The sequence below is a fragment of the Natator depressus genome, chromosome 3 (assembly GCF_965152275.1).
Source record: "Natator depressus isolate rNatDep1 chromosome 3, rNatDep2.hap1, whole genome shotgun sequence".
In the NCBI taxonomy this organism is placed as follows: domain Eukaryota; kingdom Metazoa; phylum Chordata; order Testudines; family Cheloniidae; genus Natator; species Natator depressus.
In genome coordinates this window covers 74,494,925-74,514,778 of record NC_134236.1, presented here as the reverse complement: position 1 = coordinate 74,514,778, position 19,854 = coordinate 74,494,925, and the positions used below count along the sequence as shown (strand labels likewise).

The 19,854-nt window shown below is 41.2% G+C and overlaps 1 protein-coding gene across 5 annotated transcripts in view; it reads right to left on the bottom strand.

Moving 5' to 3' along the window:
* Positions 1-19,854, bottom strand: part of KLHL32 (kelch like family member 32) — a 235,362-nt gene that overhangs the window by 136,131 nt on the left and 79,377 nt on the right. For all 5 annotated transcript variants that reach the window (XM_074948134.1, XM_074948135.1, XM_074948133.1 and 2 more), the window contains exon 4: positions 9,264-9,371. In XM_074948134.1, coding sequence (XP_074804235.1) covers positions 9,264-9,371 — 108 coding nt within the window. The remainder of the gene's footprint in view (positions 1-9,263; positions 9,372-19,854) is intronic.

Sequence of the window (19,854 nt, the reverse complement as noted above, 5' to 3'; positions counted from 1 at the left end):
AGAAAAGCCCTCTTAAAAATGAGGCTTGAAACAGAGATCTTCATCCAGAAACTAAGCGACAGCCATTTGGCTGATGCTGTCTATGAAATGAAGTGTCCCTTCTGTGGCAGGGATTATGCTAGGAAACTGATCAGAAGCAATAGGTAACTTGTATTAGAAAAGAGAGTTTATCTAATTTGAAAGTGTAAAGCCTGAGGTTGTATTTGTATGTTCACATACAAATTATACAGAAAATATTTGCTTTTCCATACTATTTTATCTTTGAATCTGTGGTTTGAATCTTTGATTTGAATCTTTGAATTTGATTTGAATCTTTTCTACTAAGTAAACCTTTTGTTTATTTTTACCCAGAGCAGGTCCCTGGTATGAAAATTCTGTGGAGTGTGTGTACCAAAGTAAGCGGGTATCTGGAGGCCTGGTTTAATGCTTTGGCGATGATGAACCAGAGGGAGTTCAGGGAAGTCAGAATGTCTGGTAGTTAAGAACTCAGGGTGGATGGATTTGGGGAGACTTGGGACTAGAAGAGCTGTTAGTGTCACCCTACAATGAGAAACGAGGCTGGTGGAAGCCAGGGTGAGACTTTGTGCTTGTGTACAGGTAACTCGTGTTAGGGCTCTGATCCAAAGACATAAAGCAAAAAGGCATCCAAGGTTATAGGGTAGGTGCTGATGGTACCCCTTCCTGGTCTAGGAGATCCCCAAAATGTCACATGCTGTTCTTTCTACATTCATTTCTGTTTTTATTGGTATACAATCCTTTAATTCTTTTTCTGTGAAAGATTATCCACTTGACCATCCCAATGATTATAATGAGAAGTTACTGGGAGGATTGGTATGCAGAGTAAAATTTTCCATTACAAAAAATACTCAAATAACTTCCTTACCATCAACTTAGTATCAAGACTCCCAACAATTTGAGTCACTTCATAAGCACTGTGGTTTCACACTTTACATGACAATTTCCTAATTCAAGAAGGGTTGCAATCAACATAGGGAAATTCTACATTAGACCTGGTCTGACAGAAAAGAGAAACTGATCAATGAACTTAAAATTAATGGTAGCTTATGTACCAGTGATCTTGACTTCACCACATTTATAATTTGCTAGTAGAATAAAAACAAGACTAGTAATAAATAGATGTAGACAGACAGACAGGCATACACAGCTCGTGCTTTGAAAGGGCCAATTTCACAAGGCTGAAAACAATTATGGGCCAAATCAGCTGTGAGGAAGAATTTAATCAGAAAAATGTGAATAATAACTGGGAATTGTTTAGGAACACTTTAATAGATGCCCCCCAAAAAGCCAAAATTGAGGAAGAAGGCCATGTTGATTAAAAAACCAACCTGGTTTAGAGGAGAGGTGAAGGCAGCTATAAAAAAATACACAAAACAAATGGAAGGGAAATTTGATAATTAATATAAATCAGAATTTAGGAATTCTAGAAAATTGATAAAGGAAGCAAAGGGACACAAGGAGAAATCTATACCCAGCAAAGTTAAGGACAACAAGAAGTTTTTAAAGCATATTAGAAACAAAAATTTCAAAAAGGGTAAATGAGATGACCTGGGTAATTATAGGCCTGTCAGTCTGACATTGATCCTAGACAAAATAATGGAGTGAGTGATACAGAACTCAATTAATATAGAATAAAAGATGGGTAATTAATGCCAATCAACATGGGCTTAAGAAAAACAGATCCTGTCAAACTAACTTGATATCTTTGTTTGGCTGATAAAGGTAACAGTGTTGATGTAATATACTTAGATGTCTACAAGGCATTTCACTTGGTGCTGCCTGACATTTTGATCAAAAAACCTAGAACAATAAAAAATTAACATGGAATACATTAAATGGATTAAAAGCTGGCTAACTGATAGGTCTCAAAATGTAATAGTAAATGGGGAATCATCATCAACCAGGTGTGTTTCTATTGGGATCCCATAGGGATCTGTTCTTGGCCTTATGCTATTAAACATTTTTATCAACAACCTGATAAAGTTTGCAGATGGACACAAATAATGAAAAGGACAGGTGACTAATACAGACCAATCTTAGATTGTTGGTACACTGGACACAAACACACACATTTACGCTGCTAAATGTATATGTATTCATCTAGGAACAAAGAATCTAGGCCATAGGTACAGGATTGGGGACTCTATCCTCAGAAGCAGTGACACTGAAAATGATTTGGAGATTGTAATCATCTGAACATGAGCTCCCAGTGTGACGCTGTGGCCAAAAGAGCTAATGCAGTCCTGGGATGTATAAACAAGGGAATCTCAAATGTGAGTAGACAGGTTTTACCACCTCTATATTTGGCAAAATAGCTCACAAGAGTAAGAGTTTGCAGGATCGAGGCTGTAAACCGGAAGGCACCTAATTTTTAGTAGAGGATTGTAGACATTATGTCACCCTGGGGAAGCTCTTGTAGATCTTATTCAAAAACGGAGGAAAGTATGCTAGTATCTTTTAATCACTGGAAAATTTAATAAATTATAATATCAGTATATTTCACAATAATAAAAATAATGCTTTGCACTTATATAGGTGCTTTCATCTGAGGCTCTCAAAGTGATTTATGAACTTTGGTTAATAAAGACTCTGAATACCATTCAGAGGTAGGTGAGTATTATTATGGGATTATTATCAGAGGTAGGTGAGTATTATTATAGATGGGAAAACTCAGGCACAAAAAAATTTAGAGCCAGATTTTCAGCAGTGGCTGGTAATGTTGAGGTACCCCAGTTTAGACAGCAAGGGCCCTGCTTTCAGGGAAGCCACCTTCACTGACTTCAACTGCAGTTGGACGTGCTTAGCCCCTATGAAAATAAGGCATGATATGTCTAAAATTGGACGCTCAAAATGCTTTGAAGGATAATTTTGAAAATAGGCTTCATTAAATGGGAGCCAGTGCAGTAACAGAACCTGGAATTCCTGGTTCTTTGACAAGAAAGTTTTAACCATTAAATCATACTTTCTCCCCTGGGTTGGCATATTTACACTGTCATACCAAATAATACATTCTTCACTAGTAGCACTAGAAAGAAAAGCATTTGAAAAAACCTTCCATTTTATTAAGGAATTCAAGAATCCTTAGACTGAAGGAAGAACAAAATGAGTATGGATGACATGCTTTCAGGATACAGCAAAAGGCACTGCTGAACAATGGCTGAATTTCTACCCTACTTATCTATGGCAGAGGGAAAACTTCTTTGAAGAATTTCTATATTCTTCATACTGACAGAAATATGGAAGTTTAAGAGCTGTCTATAAAACTAAAATTAAATTGTTTATTTCTTTGTTGTCTGTGTCACTTGGCTTGGTGACAAAGAAAACAACTTTGTTAAAATCAGTTCGAGATTTCCTGCCTTCAGAATTTAATTTTCTTTTTATTTATTTGTTTAATTATTTCTTTTCCAGAAATTATGGGTATATAATCTAACCACATTTTGGAAGCAGATATATTAATTAGATTTTTACAACCTTGCGCAATAATGAAATGGTAACTGATTCTTTTTTCAAAATTAAACAACAGTGAATGTTCACCATGGGATCTATCTACTAAATAAGCAGTATTTCCAGCAATACTCTGGTTAGCCAAAGTTTCCATGAATAAGAGAAAATTCTACAGTTTATGTATTCCTGATGTCTGCAAGAATAAACAACATACACATTTTTGAAACAGTTTCTTGTGCATGGTACACAACAATTTAGAGTTGGCGCAGCTTTGGTCTTCACATTTCAAGTAAAACTGACAAATTGGAAAGCACAAAGATGAACAATGCAAGTGACAAAGAGTTTATGAGATTAGATTTTTAAATCTGGGCATATTCAGTTTATAAAAGGAGGTGGGGGACAAAGGATCTAATTCTCCATTCAAATCAGGAGTAACATAATTTAAATCAAACTTGTGCTGCTGTAAGAGAGTGAATAATCAAGCCCAATATGCTCAGAAGTCTACTAAAAGATTCCAGTCTAAGGGAATGTCTACATTGAAGCTGTAAATTCTAGCTAAAGGAGACCTACTTGCACTAATTCTGATCTAGTTAGCCCACTAAATATGAAAATGTAGCTGCAGCAGCATGAGGGGGTAGCTGCCCTGAGTATGTACCTACAGTCTAGGGCAGGATTGTATTTAGGGTCAATGCCCTCTCCCACCACTCACGCTGCCGCTGCCCATCTATTTTTAGCACATTAGCTCAATCAGACCTAGAGCGGGTATATTTCCTCAAAGTGAAATTTACACCTTCCAGACCTAGTGTAGACATAAGAGTTGGAATGTCACATGGTATTTTAAAACTAGTTTTTTAAAAACAAAACAGGAACTAACCCAAGGTAACTGGATTAAAAACTGAATATTCTTAGCAATTAAGGAGCAGTCAAAAATGTCTTCCAGTAACTTTCAGAGACAGAAATGTCATTTGCAGAAGCACTGATTAGGAACTTTAATTTATAGACTAACTGCTGAAGGTCACTGGTCTTGGACATAGCTTTTTGTTTTATTAGCACCTTTCTACATTCAGAAGGGGTTTGTTTTTATCCTGATAATGTTAGCTGGTATACATCCTGTTCCCATCAACATTAAATAGAGATTTAGTACCATAAAAAGTTATTTCAGATAGATTAAGCTTTTCAGAGCGTGGACCACATCTGAACAGAGAGACTGTTAATTTTTTAACAGGATTTAGCGGATGGATACAATGAAGATTAAAATCATGTGATCAGCCAGCTTTCTGCAGACCACCACTGCTTGCTCTATGGACCATCATTTGCTCAGGCCATCATGACAAAAAGTGATTCAGTCACCTTATATAAATTCATATTTCCATAATTTGCTTATGAGAATGTCATGTGAGACTGTGTCAAAAGCCTTATCAATATCAAGATATATCACATCTACTGGATTTCAATAAAGCGGACCTTAAACTCAGATAACTGGTAAGTAGCGTCCCACCTGGCGAAAAATCTAAAGGATAAAGGAGCTCTGGAGAGCTGATAGTTTCTCAAAAAGATAATATTAAAGGCACACCAGCAATCTATCCCAATGAGAAGTAAAGATAGAATAATCTGAAGCCAATATGGCTCCATTAAGACCTCTTTAATACCTGAAAATCTAAAAGGAATCCTACAAGAAGTGGAACATAGACTAATTGCTAAGGATAAATACAAATGAATAGCACGAGTATGAGGGACAAATTTACAAAGGCTAAAATGAGTTACACCTAGCAAAGGGATATAAAAGCCAACAAGAAGAGGTTCTGTAAATACATCCGAGCCAAAGAAAGGAAAATGTAGGTCTTCTACTTAGTGGGAAAGGAGAGCTAATATTCAGTCACATCAAAGGAGTGTTTAATGCCTACTTTGCTTCAATCTTCATTAGAAAAGTAAATGGTGACCAGAGGCTTAACACAATTAATAGTAAGAACAAGGGGGGAAGGTACGCACACCACAATAGGGAAAGAACAGGTTAAGGAAAATACAGAAAGTTAGATGTAATCTAGTCGGCAGGGCCTAATGAAATTCACCCTAGGGTACTTAAGGAACTAGCTGAAGCAATCTCATATCTGTTAGTGATTATCTTTGAGAACTCATGGAGGATGTCTGAGATCCTAGAGGAATGAAGAAGGGCAAACACAGTATCTATCTTTAAAAAGGGGGGGTGGGGAGAGACAGGGAATTATAGACAAGTCAATTTAACTTTGATACCTGGAAAGATTCTGGAACAAATTATTAAACAATCAGTTTGTAAGAACAGAGAGGAAAACAGTGTAATAAATAATAGCAAACATGGATTTGTCAAGAACAAATCATCCCAAACCAAACTAATTTATTTCTTTGACAGTGTTACTGGCCTAGTGGATGGGGGAAAGCAGTAGACAGGATACATCTTGATTTGGGTGAGCTTTTGACACAGTCCCACATGACATTCTCATAAGTAAACTAGGAAAACGTGGTCTAGATCAGTGCTACTCAAAGTGGTGGTCCGCAGACTGGTGCCGGTCCGCGAGCCATCGGCTGCCAGTCTGCACGCACATTGGAAAAAAAAATTGCCGGTCCCCCACACCAGATAGCTTGAGAAGCACTGGTTTAGATAGATCTACTATGAGGTGGATTGTGGTGGGGCGGCTGCCCCACCCTCTGAGAAAAAGGGCTGGAACAGGCCAGAGAGGCTGCGCAGAACAGCAGCCAATCGACAAAGGCCTATAGAGAGCCAATCAGGGCCAAGGAAGATGCAGCTAATCAGGACTGGGCTGGGTTCTATATAAAGGCTAGCAAGGGAGAAGGACTGGCTCCTGAGGGAAGGAGCTAGCACCTTGGACAGAGCAGTGCTGGGCAGGCTCCAGGGAGCAGAGGAGAGCTCCAGCCCGGTTACCTGCCAGGCTGTGGCCCTGCTAAGAAGGGTCGAGAAGGTGCACAGGGCCAAAGGGGAAGTGGCCCAGGGAACATAGTCGGACAAGAGGGGAGAGAAGGAGGGCAGAGAGAGGCTGCTGCTAGAGGGTCCCTGGGTCAGGACCCAGAGTAGTGGGTGGGCCTGGGTCCCCTCCTTCCCCCCTTACACTGCACCTGGCCACAGAGGAGTGGGGCCAAGACAGACTGCAACCTGCTCCTGAAATAAGGGGCTAGACTTTGGGGTTGTGGTTGGCCACTGAGGCAGGTGCAGGCTGAAAGACTGCTGTTAACCCCCTGGAAGAGGGTGAGACTGGAATAGTGGACACTGCCGGAGGGCAGTGTCCTGAAGAGGACGCCACCGAGCAGGGAGCAACGCGGGTCCCAAGGCAGCAGAGCAGACAACGGGCGAGACTCCTCGCGCTGAGGGCGCTCCGCAGCTGACAAGAGCTAATTCTCAGAGCAACCAGTGGGAGGCACCAGTGGTGGTGAGTTGTGACCTTGTCACATGGGTGCACAACTGGTTGAAAGACTAATTGACAGAGTAGTTATAGATGGTTTGCAGTCAAACCGAGAGGATGTATGTAGTGAGGTGATGTATCTAGTCAGTCCTGGGTCCAGTACTTTTCTACATTTTCATTAATGACTTGGACAATGGAGCAGAGAGTACACTTATAAAATTTGTAGAGGAGTAAGAAGACATTAAACTGGGAGGGGTTGCAAGTACTTTGGAGGACAGAATTAGAATTTGAAATGACCCTGACAAATTGGAGCATTGGTGCGAAATCAACAAGATGAAATTCAGTCAAGACAAGCGTACTCTTAGAATAGAAAATAGGAAAGCAGTGGACACGTTGTTCCTTGATTTTAGCAAAGCTTTTGACACTGCTCCCATAGTATTCTTGCCAGCAAGTTGAAGTATGGGCTGGATGAATGGACTATAAGGTGGATAGAAAGCTGGCTAGATTGTCGGGCTCAACAGGTAGTGATCAATGGCTCCATGTCTAGTTGGCAGCCGGTATCAAGTGGAGTGCCCCAAGGGTCAGTCCTGGGGCGGGTTTTCAATATCTTCATAAATGATCTGGAGGATGGTGTGGATTGCATCCTCAGCAAGTTTGCAGATGACACTAAACTGGGAGGAGAGGTAGATACGCTGGAGGGTAGGAATAGGATACAGAGGGACCTAGAGAAATTGGAGGATTGGGCCAAAAGAAATCTGATGAGGTTCAACAAGGACAAGTGCAGAGTTGTCATTTGGTCCCCAGTGCAACGCCTCAGACTAGGGACCGAATGATTAGGCAGCAGTTCTGCAGAAAAGGACGTAGGGGATACAGTGGACGAGAAGCTGGATATGAGTCAACATTGTGCCCTTGTTGCCAAGAAGGCTAACAGCATTTTTGGCTGTATAAGTAGGGGCATTGCCAGCAGATCGAGGGACGTGATCGTTCCCCTCTATTCAACACTGGTGAGGCCTCATCTGGAGTACTGTGTCCAGTTTTGGGCCCCACACTACAAGAAGGATGTGGAAAAATTGGAAAGAGTCCAGCGGCGGGCAACAAAAATGATTAGGGGACTGGAACACATGACTTATGAGGAGAGGCTGAGGGAACTGGGGATGCTTAGTCTACGGAAGAGTAGAATGAGGGGGGATTTGATAGCTGCTTTCAACTACCTGAAAGGGGGTTCCAAAGAGGATGGCTCTAGACTGTTCTCAGTGGTAGCAGATGACAGAACAAGGAATAACGGTCTCAAGTTGCAGTGGGGGAGATTTAGGTTGGATATTAGGAAAAACTTTTTCACTGGGGGGTGGTGAAACACTGGAATGCGTTGCCTAGGGAGGTGGTGGAATCTCCTTCCTTAGAAGTTTTTAAGGTCAGGCTTGACAAAGCCCTGGCTGGGATGATTTAATTGGGGATTGGCCCTGCTTTGAGCAGGGGGTTGGACTAGATGACCTCCTGAGGTCCCTTCCAACCCTGATATTCTATGATTCTATGTCCACCGAAGGTGGGACAAAAAGTAATAGGCTTAATCTGCAGTTAGGGTGATTTATGTCAGCTATAAGGAAAAACTTTCAGAGGATAAGGGTAGATAAGTTCTGGAATAGGCTTCTAAAGGAGGTTGTGGAATCCCCATCACTAGAGGTTTTTAAGAACAGGTTAGTCCAGGGGTTCTCAAACTTCATTGCACTGTGACCCCCTTCTGACAACAAAAATTACTTCATGACCCTAGGGTTGGGGGGGGACCAAAGCCTGAGCCCGCCTGAGCCCCACTGCCCCAGGTGGGGGGCCAAAGCCGGAGCCTCACTGCTCTGGGCAGGGAGGCCAAAGCTGAAGCTCAAGGGCCTCAGCCCCAGGCAGGGGGCCTGCAACCTGAGCTCCGCAACCCAGGGCTGAAGCCCTCAGGCTTTGGCTTCAGCCCTGAGCCCCAGCAAGTCTAAGACAGCCCTGGTGACCCCATTCAAAGGGAGTCGCGACCCACTTTGGGATCCCAACCCACAGTTTGAGAACCACTGGGTTAGACAGACAAAAACCTGTCAGAATGGTCTAGGCATAGTTGTCCTGCCTCAGTGCAGGGGGCTAGACTAGATGACCCCTTGAGATCGCTTCTAACCCTACATTTTTGTGATTCTATGATTTCAGAACCACGAGGATAAAGAGGTTTTTCTTTTTTACATGGATTTTATCCAGAAAATAATTTCTACTCCAAAGTTTTGTATTGACAAGCCCAAACACTTCATACTTTGCAAGTGCAGAAGATTAATAATATCAAATTAAAACTTGTATAGCTGACACTTAGCATTAGTTTCTATAGTAGCAAGAATGATTTTATTTTTTGATTTAGGTGTTTGAATTTGAAGAATTGTACAATACCTGTCCAGTGTATGCAAAGTCCAGGGCCTGCTTTAAACCTAGGCTTGTGACACCATGCAAATTCACCTCATCAGCTCCACTTTCAACCATACAGAGACTGAACATTGCCTAAGAAGAGAAAAGAAACATTTGCAGACATTAAAAATGAGATTGAGGGGGAAACATGAGACGTTTCAGATGAACACTGTTGATTTTTTGCTACCTAATCACCCCTTGCTATTCTCCAAGTAAAACACCTCAGTAGCACATGACTACTATTGAGGTGCCAGGGCTCAAGCAATTTTTTTATATTACTGATGCAGGAAGCCCAGATGTGCCAGGGCAATGAACTGCCAAGCTTAGAGGTGCCGGGGCTCAGTCCTGGCATAAATTAAGCACTGATAAGATCTCAGTTTTCATTATTATGGTTTCCTTTGACTCCCCCTCAGTAAGTACGTTAGCAACTGAGCTGTTTCATTGATAAAGAAGTGCAAAGACATATCCCTGAAGAGAAAAACTGCAACTAATCCATCAAGATCCAATTCTGAACTTTACACTGAGTAATACTTTACTATGCAAGTAATTCCACTGAAACCAATGGGATCACTCACATAGTATGGTACTATTCAATGTAAGTGGGCAAATTAGATCCTGAAAAATCATTCTAATCAAACACCACTAGAACAGTAAATTTGACTTGTAGTTCTATAAAATATTTAAAGATTTTTTAAAAAGGCAGGATAAACCCTCTATGGTTATTTGAATAAGTAAATTAGTATATTAAGACAAGGAGTACTTGTGGCACCTTAGAGACTAACCAATTTATTTGAGCATAAGCTTTCGTGAGCTACAGCTCACTTCATCGGATGCATACTGTGGAAAGTGTAGAAGATCTTTTTATATACACACAAAGCATGAAAAAATACCTCCTCCCACCCCACTCTCCTGCTGGTAATAGCTTATCTAAAGTGATCACTCGGGGCGGGGGGGGGTGAGAAAACCTGGATTTGTGCTGGAAATGGCCCAACTTGATTATCATACACATTGTAAGGAGAGTGATCACTTTAGATAAGCTATTACCAGCAGGAGAGTGGGGTGGGAGGAGGTATTTTTTCATGCTTTGTGTGTATATAAAAAGATCTTCTACACATTCCACAGTATGCATCCGATGAAGTGAGCTGTAGCTCACGAAAGCTTATGCTCAAATAAATGGGTTAGTCTCTAAGGTGCCACAAGTACTCCTTTTCGTTTTGCGAATACAGACTAACACGGCTGTTACTCTGAAACCTATATTAAGACAGATATAGCATCTTTTTAAAAAGTGGCAATCCTACCCAAATAGCACAAAAAATTGGAATGTAGACAATGCCAGGAAATTAGAAATAAAAAAGACAAAGAGGTAACATGAAGAACAGTCATCTACCGATACTGAGGTTCATAAAACATTCAAGTACATTAAGAGCAAGGCCACATATTTATGGGTGCAGACCTGTCAGGCCCCATTCTATCGGTTTCCTTTCTCTCCCACGTTCCTCCAAGGCATAGCTCGCTGACTGAGGAAGGATCCTAGACTTGATAGGCCAAACTTGAATGGCCTGTTTGGTTTTAAATCATTCTCTCCCAACATGATTTGGTACTTGAGATCATTTTCAATATTTAGGTCTTATCAGAGCTCATTTTTAATATTTGCACAGAATGGCATTGAGTTCTAGACAGTGTCAATCCCTTCCCTTAAAACAATGCGAACTTCCTCTTAAATTAGAAACTGAAATTTGCTGTTTAAAAAGTATTTTCTTCCCTTAAGTGTGGCGTTTCCTTCCCCACTTCATGAATACTTTCAAGCTTCCAAAGAGACTAAAAGACATTTCAAATATTGTGATCATTAATAAAAAATATTTTATTAGGCCTAGTTCTACCTTGAGATACGTATGCATAAATCTCATTAATTTTGGCATGTCGTATGTGGGGCAACAATTAGCCCTTGTGTAACACATTATTTGCTCCAACTCATACTATCTTCCCTTCCCCAAGCCTGATCCATGTAACCTGTCTTTATTCGTGTCCATCAATGGCTATTAGCCAACATCCAAGAAGTTGGGAGGGGAAGATGGGTGGAACACTCCAACTGCCCCATTCTGTACACTCCTCCTGAAGCTCTGTTACCGGCCATTGTTGGAGACAAGATACAGGGCTAGGTGGACCACTGGTCTTACTCCACTATGGCAGTTCTTATGTTTATGCGGCACCATTTTGGATTGTCAAATAAACTGCAATCTGCCTCATACTGGCCATTTGAGTGGTGTGGCAAAGGATGTGACTGAAGCCGCAGACCACTAATTGAGTGTTGAAGCAGAAACATTCACTTATCAGCTACTGCAGAGAGCCACCCAGACCCACACCTTCTCCTTGAGATAGGCTCAAAGGGTGAAATCTTGATCCTATTGAAATCAATGGCAAAACTCCAGCTGATTTCCAGGTTGCATGTGTCAGTCACATATGGCAGTGGGTGTGACATGATGGGAGGCACCTGGTGTGAAGGATGAGCTCTTCTTGTCTGAGTGACAGCCAAGGAGTTATTGAAGAGGTTAAGGAGCTCCTGAGCCTATCACCCTGGCTAACATCTCCCCATAACTAGCCTCAAGACCCTCACATCCCCAAAATCAGCCTATTGTTGGAGAGCTCAGTATAAGCCCTCCTATAGTCTCTCTCCCTTCCACATGCTGCTGAGCAGGAGTTATTGCAATCCAAACGTAAGTGTAGCAAGTGTGAGAGAAACACTAGGGCAGGATACAGAGGGGCCAATCATTGTTACATGAATTTCCCACCCCCATCAGTGGGTCTGCAGGTCCCAACTCTATAGCCCTTTACATCACTACTACATCACTAAAGCCAATGGAAGACGCAAGAGCTCAGTACCTCTAAAATCTGGTGCATGGTTTCTCAGTCGGGACTGAGGAGTTTCAGTATAAAAATGGAAGCACCCCAAAATTCGTGTCCACTTCCAAAAACATTGTTCTGACTGCCACTGAAATGAACTGCTCTGAAATGAATTTGTCCCCTGGCAGTGATCTAATTTAAGCAAACATGCCGTCTATCAAGGTACCGGTTCTGCTCCTCTGCAATTTGTATTTCAATTGAAATTTTATCAAGGTTTTCCCTCACTGGCAGTATAATAGAATATAATGTGTTTAAACTAGTTATCACATTAACACAGTAAGAAATAGTCATTCTAAGTTTTCCCAACTGAAAAGAAATCCGAACTGAAAAATTCAATGACTTGTCCAGCTCAGTAAAAACTGTAGTCTATTAATTACCATGCATGTCACCCAAAATACCAGTTGTCATTTATTTCTATATGGTATACCAGGATGTCTATTTCATTCTGGCTTTCAATAATATTTCTCACTCTTGAGCTTGTTATAGTTACAATCTTCTTCCTTGCATTAATCACATAACTCAGTCTGCATTACCATAGACATAGAATCATAGAATATCAGGGTTGGAAGGGACCTCAGGAGGTCATCTAGTCCAAACCCCTGCTCAAAGCAGGGCCAATCCCCAATTTTTGCCCCAGATCCCTAAATGGCCCCCTCAAGGATTGAACTCACAACCCTGGGTTTAGCAGGCCAATGCTCAAACCACGGAGCTATCCCTCCCCCCTCCTCTCCCTCCAAAATGCTCTGTTCAGTGCCATGTTCTCTATCACACCACACTTGACATCCCACCACTTCTCCGCTTGGCCTGTCTTTTTCCTTCAGTCTGATCTGTTGGACTCTCTTACCTACAGTGTTGTCAGAACTGCACTTTATAGCTACAATATGTAATATTAAAATATGTAGTTCACCTGGCTAGCTGCAGATCTCTTGCCCCCCCATAAACTGAGTTACTGTAAACATTAAAACTAGAAAGGTAGCAGTTTCCAAACATATGAACAGCAAAACCGTTCATAGGGTGTGATTTCACACAGCATGAAAAGCACTCTAATCAAAATGATGAAAAGCATTCTGTAATGGGGTGCAGGATGCCAGGTAGTGAAGTCTTTTAAATGGCAGTCCATAACGGGTGGAATATAGCAAATTACTCAAAATAACCATCACTCCTTTCGGAGATAATTGCACTAAGCTGTGTGATGCCCCACATCAGATCTCTAAATAAAGTACATTGAACTGGTATCATAGAATCACAGAATATCAGGGTTGGAAGGGACCTCAGGAGGTCATCTAGTCCAACCCCCTGCTCAAAGCAGGACCAATCCCCAATTAAATCATCCCAGCCAGGGCTTTGTCAAGCCTGACCTTAAAAACTTCTAAGGAAGGAGATTCTACCACCTCCCTAAGTAACGCATTCCAGTGTTTCACCACCCACCTAGTGAAAAAGTTTTTCCTAATATCCAACCTAAACCTTCCCCACTGCAACTTGAGACCATTACTCCTTGTCCTGTCATCTTCTACCACTGACAATAGTCTAGAACCATCCTCTTTGGAACCACCTCTCAGGTAGTTGAAAGCAGCTATCAAATCCCCCCTCATTCTTCTCTTCTGCAGACTAAACAATCCCAGTTCCCTCAGCCTCTCCTCATAAGTCATGTGTTCCAGACCCCTAATCATTTTTGTTGCCCTTCGCTGGACTCTCTCCAATTTATCCACATCCTTCTTGTAGTGTGGGGCCCAAAACTGGACACAGTACTCCAGATGAGGCCTCACCAATGTCGAATAGAGGGGAACGATCACGTCCCTCGATCTGCTCGCTATGCCCCTCCTTATACATCCCAAAATGCCATTGGCCTTCTTGGCAACAAGGGCACACTGCTGACTCATATCCAGCTTCTCGTCCACTGTAACCCCTAGGTCCTTTTCCGCAGAACTGCTGCCTAGCCATTCGGTCCCTAGTCTGTAGCTGTGCAGTGGGTTCTTCCGTCCTAAGTGCAGGACCCTGCACTTATCCTTATTGAACCTCATCAGGTTTCTTTTGGTCCAATCCTCCAATTTGTCCAGGTCCCTCTGTATCCTATCTCTGCCCTCCAACGTATCTACCACTCCTCCCAGTTTAGTATCATCCGCAAATTTGCTAAGAGTGCAATCCACACCATCCTCCAGATCATTTATGAAGATATTGAACAAAACCGGCCCCAGGACCGACCCCTGGGGCACTCCACTTGACACCGGCTGCCAACTAGACATGGAGCCATTGATCACTACCCGTTGAGCCCGACAATCTAGCCAACTTTCTACCCACCTTATAGTACATTCATCCAGCCCATACTTCTTTAACTTGCTGACAAGAATACTGTGGGAGACAGTGTCAAAAGCTTTGCTAAAGTCAAGAAACAATACATCCACTGCTTTCCCTTCATCCACAGAATCAGTAATCTCATCATAGAAGGCGATTAGATTAGTCAGGCATGACCTTCCCTTGGTGAATCCATGCTGACTGTTCCTGATCACTTTCCTCTCATGTAAGTGCTTCAGGATTGATTCCTTGAGGACCTGCTCCATGATTTTTCCGGGGACTGAGGTGAGGCTGACCGGCCTGTAGTTCCCAGGATCCTCCTTCTTCCCTTTTTTAAAGATTGGCACTACATTAGCCTTTTTCCAGTCATCTGGGACTTCCCCCGTTCGCCACGAGTTTTCAAAGATAATGGCCAATGGCTCTGCAATCACATCTGCGAACTCCTTTAGCACTCTCGAATGCAGTGCATCCGGCCCCATGGACTTGTGCACGTCCAGCTTTTCTAAATAGTCCCTAACCACCTCTTTCTCCACAGAGGGCTGGCCATCTACTCCCCATGTTGCGATGCCCAGCGCAGCAGTCTGGGAGCTGTCCTTGTTAGTGAAGACAGAGGCAAAAAAAGCATTGAGCACATTAGCTTTTTCCACATCCTCTGTCACTAGGTTGCCTCCCTCATTCAGTAAGGGGCCCACACTTTCCTTGGCTTTCTTCTTGTTGCCAACATACCTGAAGAAACCCTTCTTGTTACTCTTGACATCTCTTGGTAATTTATAAATACTCTGTCATTCAAAAGCAGTGGGTTTTATTATGCACAAAATATGACTATTAAGTTGTGTTATTTTCTTCAGACAGAAAGCAAACACCTATTAGATCCTATCCTACAATTGTCAGAAGATATTAGAAGATAAGTTTGTTCTGTTAAAATGATCTCCTTACTGTTTTATCCCAATTATTCTCAGACCTTGTCTGAGTTGTAAACCACTTCATTTTTTTCTTAAATTTGGGCCTTAGTTGGTGAATCTTAAAAAAAAAAAATGATTAATACCAACTGCTGCTCACAAATGTCATGGCTAGGGGCGTCTGATTGCTAAAATTCTGTACTTCATCAAAGAAAGAATTCACATTCCAAACGCTACACCACAATCAAGTATTTACATTTTCATATATTCAGATGATATACATGTCATTAGATTAAATTCTGTATCAACAATATGTTTTAATTACAACTAAAGCACACAGAGTTTATTCTGCCTCAGTGCAAGCAGGAAAAAGGACACTATTTAGAATTAGTTATGCACGTGTGAATCCACATTATTGCTAATGATATGGTGGAAAATGATTTGTGCATTGACTGTTATTTATTATAAATAGTAAATTACCATTCTGGCAGTGGGCATTGTTGCAGTGCTGACTACCTGTTTACTTAGTATGAAGTGTAGAATTGTGGAACAGAAAAGTAACAGCAGCAATATGGAACTCATTTAAGATATGCAGAGCTAGATCTTGACCCATTGTAGTCAGCATAGCTGCATTGGCTTTGATGGAACTATGCTGGTTTACACCAGCTGAGGATCTGGCCTGAAGTGGAAGGAAGTTTCCAGAAGTTCCCTATTAAAGTATATTTCAAAGCTCAGAAACACCAGTGCAAACACTTTAACAAACTATTCTGAAGTTACATAAAGGGTATATTGTTGAACTGGCAAAAAAGCAGCAATTATTTACATCAGATACAATTTACTTGGCTGATTATCTGTACTTTCTTTCCCACTAGGGCCAAATCCTGGTCTCACTAAAATCAATGGCAAAACTCCCATTGACTTTGATGAGAGAAGGATTTTGCTCTAATTACAGATATTTTGTATGGGGAGGGGAGTCTATTTCCCCACAGCTCAGATTCCCCCTCTACTTAAGCTCACTACAGAGTCAATATCACATCAGAGTGTGTTGCCAATGACTACACTGTTTCAAATATAGCAATAGGATATAAAAGCTTGTTGTTACTGTCAAAAAAGAAAACAAGATTGCATGAGGAATGCAAGGTTGCATAAAGAATAATATGGTAAATATTCTCCATATTATTACATGCCTTTATATAAAACAATGGTGCAGCCTCCTCTAGAATACTGTGTGCAGTGTTGATCATCCCCATCTCAAAAAGGATATCACAGAACGAGAGGGGGTTCAGGGAAGGGTGACAAATAAGATTAGGGGCAGGGAAAAATTCTCATCTGGAGAGAGATTGAAACGATCGGGATTGTTTACCTTAGAGAAGAGATGAAAAAGAAAGGACATGATAAAAGTATGTAAAATAATGAATGGTCTGGAGAAGGTACAGAACAGAACAAACTTCTGTTCTCCCTGTCTCCTAACATAAAAACAAGGGGACATTCAATTAAATTAAAAGATGGCAAATTCAAAAGCTGATGCAAGGAAATACTTTTTCATGTAATGAACCACTGAACTGTGGAACTCACTGTGACAAGATGCTGTTGAGGCCAATAAGAGTCAGAAAGGGATTTTACAGGATGTAACACCCTGTACCCCATGTTCACCACCTGTATATGGTTATGGTATGTTTTGTACAAAGTATGCCTTGTGGGGAGTCATTTGAAAACCCATAATCTGTGGAGCATCATTATCCTGTTAAAATGTGTGTACCAATATTGTATATGTAGTTATAATATTTTGCTATGTTTGTTACTGAAACATGTTGTAATTCTGGGGAACATTCACAGACTAGCTCCCCAGTGTCAACAAAGGACTGACCACAGTTAGAAAACTATTAACTACTGAAGCAACCATTCACTGTCAGAAGGTACTTTAAACCAAAGATTTGCATATCATCCCTCACATACACAGAAAGTATGAACAAGAAATATACAATTCACATGGAAGTGCTTCGAATCTCACGTAGGCCACACACTGATTGTCTGTGCCCCAGCAGGGGGTAGTCCTCAAAAAGAGGAGGAGAATATAAAAATAAGAGACAATGGCTTCCCCATTATCTTTCCTTCCCCACCTCTACTCATGGAGCAAGACAGAACAAACAAAGAAACACCATTGAACTGGGGGGAGTGGTCCTAACATGGACTGCTGTAAGCTTTTGGGTGAGAGAAACCTTTTTCCTTTCTAATCCTATTTATCTTGGTAAAGTTTAGGAATTACACTGTAGTTTTATCCTTTATTTCTTTGGTAACCAATTTTGTCTTTTATGCCTTAAACACTTGTAGTCACTTAAAATCTATCTTTCTGTAGTTAAGAAACTTGTTTAATTATTTATCAAATCCAATGTGGTTTTGGTTGAAATGTCTGGGGAATCTCCACTCAGGTTAACAAGAGCTGTTGCATAATTATTACCCTTTGATGGAATGACAAACTTTTAATGAGTTTACACTGTTTGGGAAGGCTGGAACTGAGGAATATGTTGGGGTTGCCCTGTATCTGTTTCATGAGGAGAGCATTCATGCAACGTTGCTGTGTGAGCGGAGCTTGGACAGACTGCTTTTCACTAGCAGAGCTGTGTAAGAGACACCCTGGTCTGGAGAATTAAGGTGACACAGCAGTTCAGTGGTCCCCCAGATTGTACACTGGGGAATGTCATACAGGGATTCTAGATATAACAGCCAATGCTAACATACATGATGGAAGTGGTTTAATATCTCATCCTTTAGGGCTGTAGTCAGTCTCCAACTACTAGGATTAGGACATTCTTTGCACCTTCATCTAAAGCTCCTGGTGCCAGTCACTATCAGATGAAGGATGCTGGACTAGATGGACAACTTGCTTGATGCAGTAAGATAATTCCTATGTTCTTTAAGTATCTGAAATTATTATTAGAAATACTGTTGCAAAAAAGGCATGAAAAATAAGTACAGCTAAACAAGCTTAAACTTTTTGGCTGAAGTCCCTTCCCCAGAACAATTATAGTATAAACAGACTATGTATATTGATCTACATGGGATTCGAGGTGTAGGGAATAGTAATAGTCATCTGACTCACAGGATTGGAATAAGGAGTGTGCTCCATGCATCCTATGTGTAGGGGTTCATTGCCACTGGGTTAACATAAATGTGGACTGTGTAGGAATATTAACAAGCGGCCTCCAGTTCACCTTCAGACCCTCAACCATTTCTTCTAGGCAGAACTGGTATAGAGCTCAGATCTGCTGAGCTTTAGGGCTACAGTCTGCTCTTCTATTCAAGTTCTTATACCACTCATTACAGTAGTATCTGAGTCTCTTCTAGTAGTGCATCAAACAGTGTGACTGACATCTGTCACATGTGTTTTGTTCTCTCTCATACTCTCTCCAGGGTGAGAACTGTGTGTACAGTGGAGTGTTTTGTTTTGGTGGTGCTTTTGTTTTGCCTTTTAAAAGCTAGATGGTGGTGTTTATCTTGGAAAAGGCAAGGTCAAAGAATTGCATTTGGTGCAGAAGGTGGTGAGGTTTGTGATGACCCTTATTTCCTGTGGGAATCCCTTCAACAGGCATGGACTGGGACCAAGAAAGTTGTCTCCTGCCCAGAAGAGCTTTATCTTGTAAATCCTTCCACGGTGCCTTCATCCATCAACAAATCTCACACTCAGCCTAATATGATTGAAAGTTTAGCCCAGCATGAAATCCCCTCTCAAAGATCCATACAAGCAAGGGAGTTTAGAATTCCAGTTAAAATTCAGTGCAGATGCTCACTCCTTAATTCATCCTACTGTGCCTGAATATTATAGTAGATACAGTATGCACATATGGATCATAATATTCTATTTTGAAACTTCTGCAATACTTAGGGAGTGAGTTAAGCATGAACTGTCAATCAGATTTCAGGTGCACCTCTGAATTGTTCTGGTTTTGTGAGATTAAGTAAGTCTATCAATAATGTTTTTATGTAGTGCTAGTATCTCTGTTTATTTTCCCCATAGTACAATTAAAAGTGGGGGGAGGGGAGGAAGGGGGAGAGAACATCTCAGCTGGATGCACAGTAACAGAAAAGATATAAACAAAATACTAAATATTTAGACAACTGTCAAAACCGGCCTTACAGTTGACTGAGCCAAGTAAATTTATCATACTTGATTTGGATATATGTATACAAAGTCTTTTTTTAAAAAGCAAACAAAGTTTACAGTAAATCTATAAAATCATTGATCAGACTTTGTTTGCACAAAAAATATTCGAGAATGCCCCTCTCTTCCACCTAAATGAGGCTTTTGTGGACCCAGCTGTCCTCTGTTTCTTCTTTTCAGTCGCTGTTCTGCTATCCCCCCTTCCACTCAGTCAATAAGAGTATTAATACTGCATAAAATTAGGTATTTGTTTGTCTTTGCTGATCAGGGTCATAGTTTGTTTACCCCAGGGTTTCTCAAACTGGGGGTCGGGACCTCTCAGGGG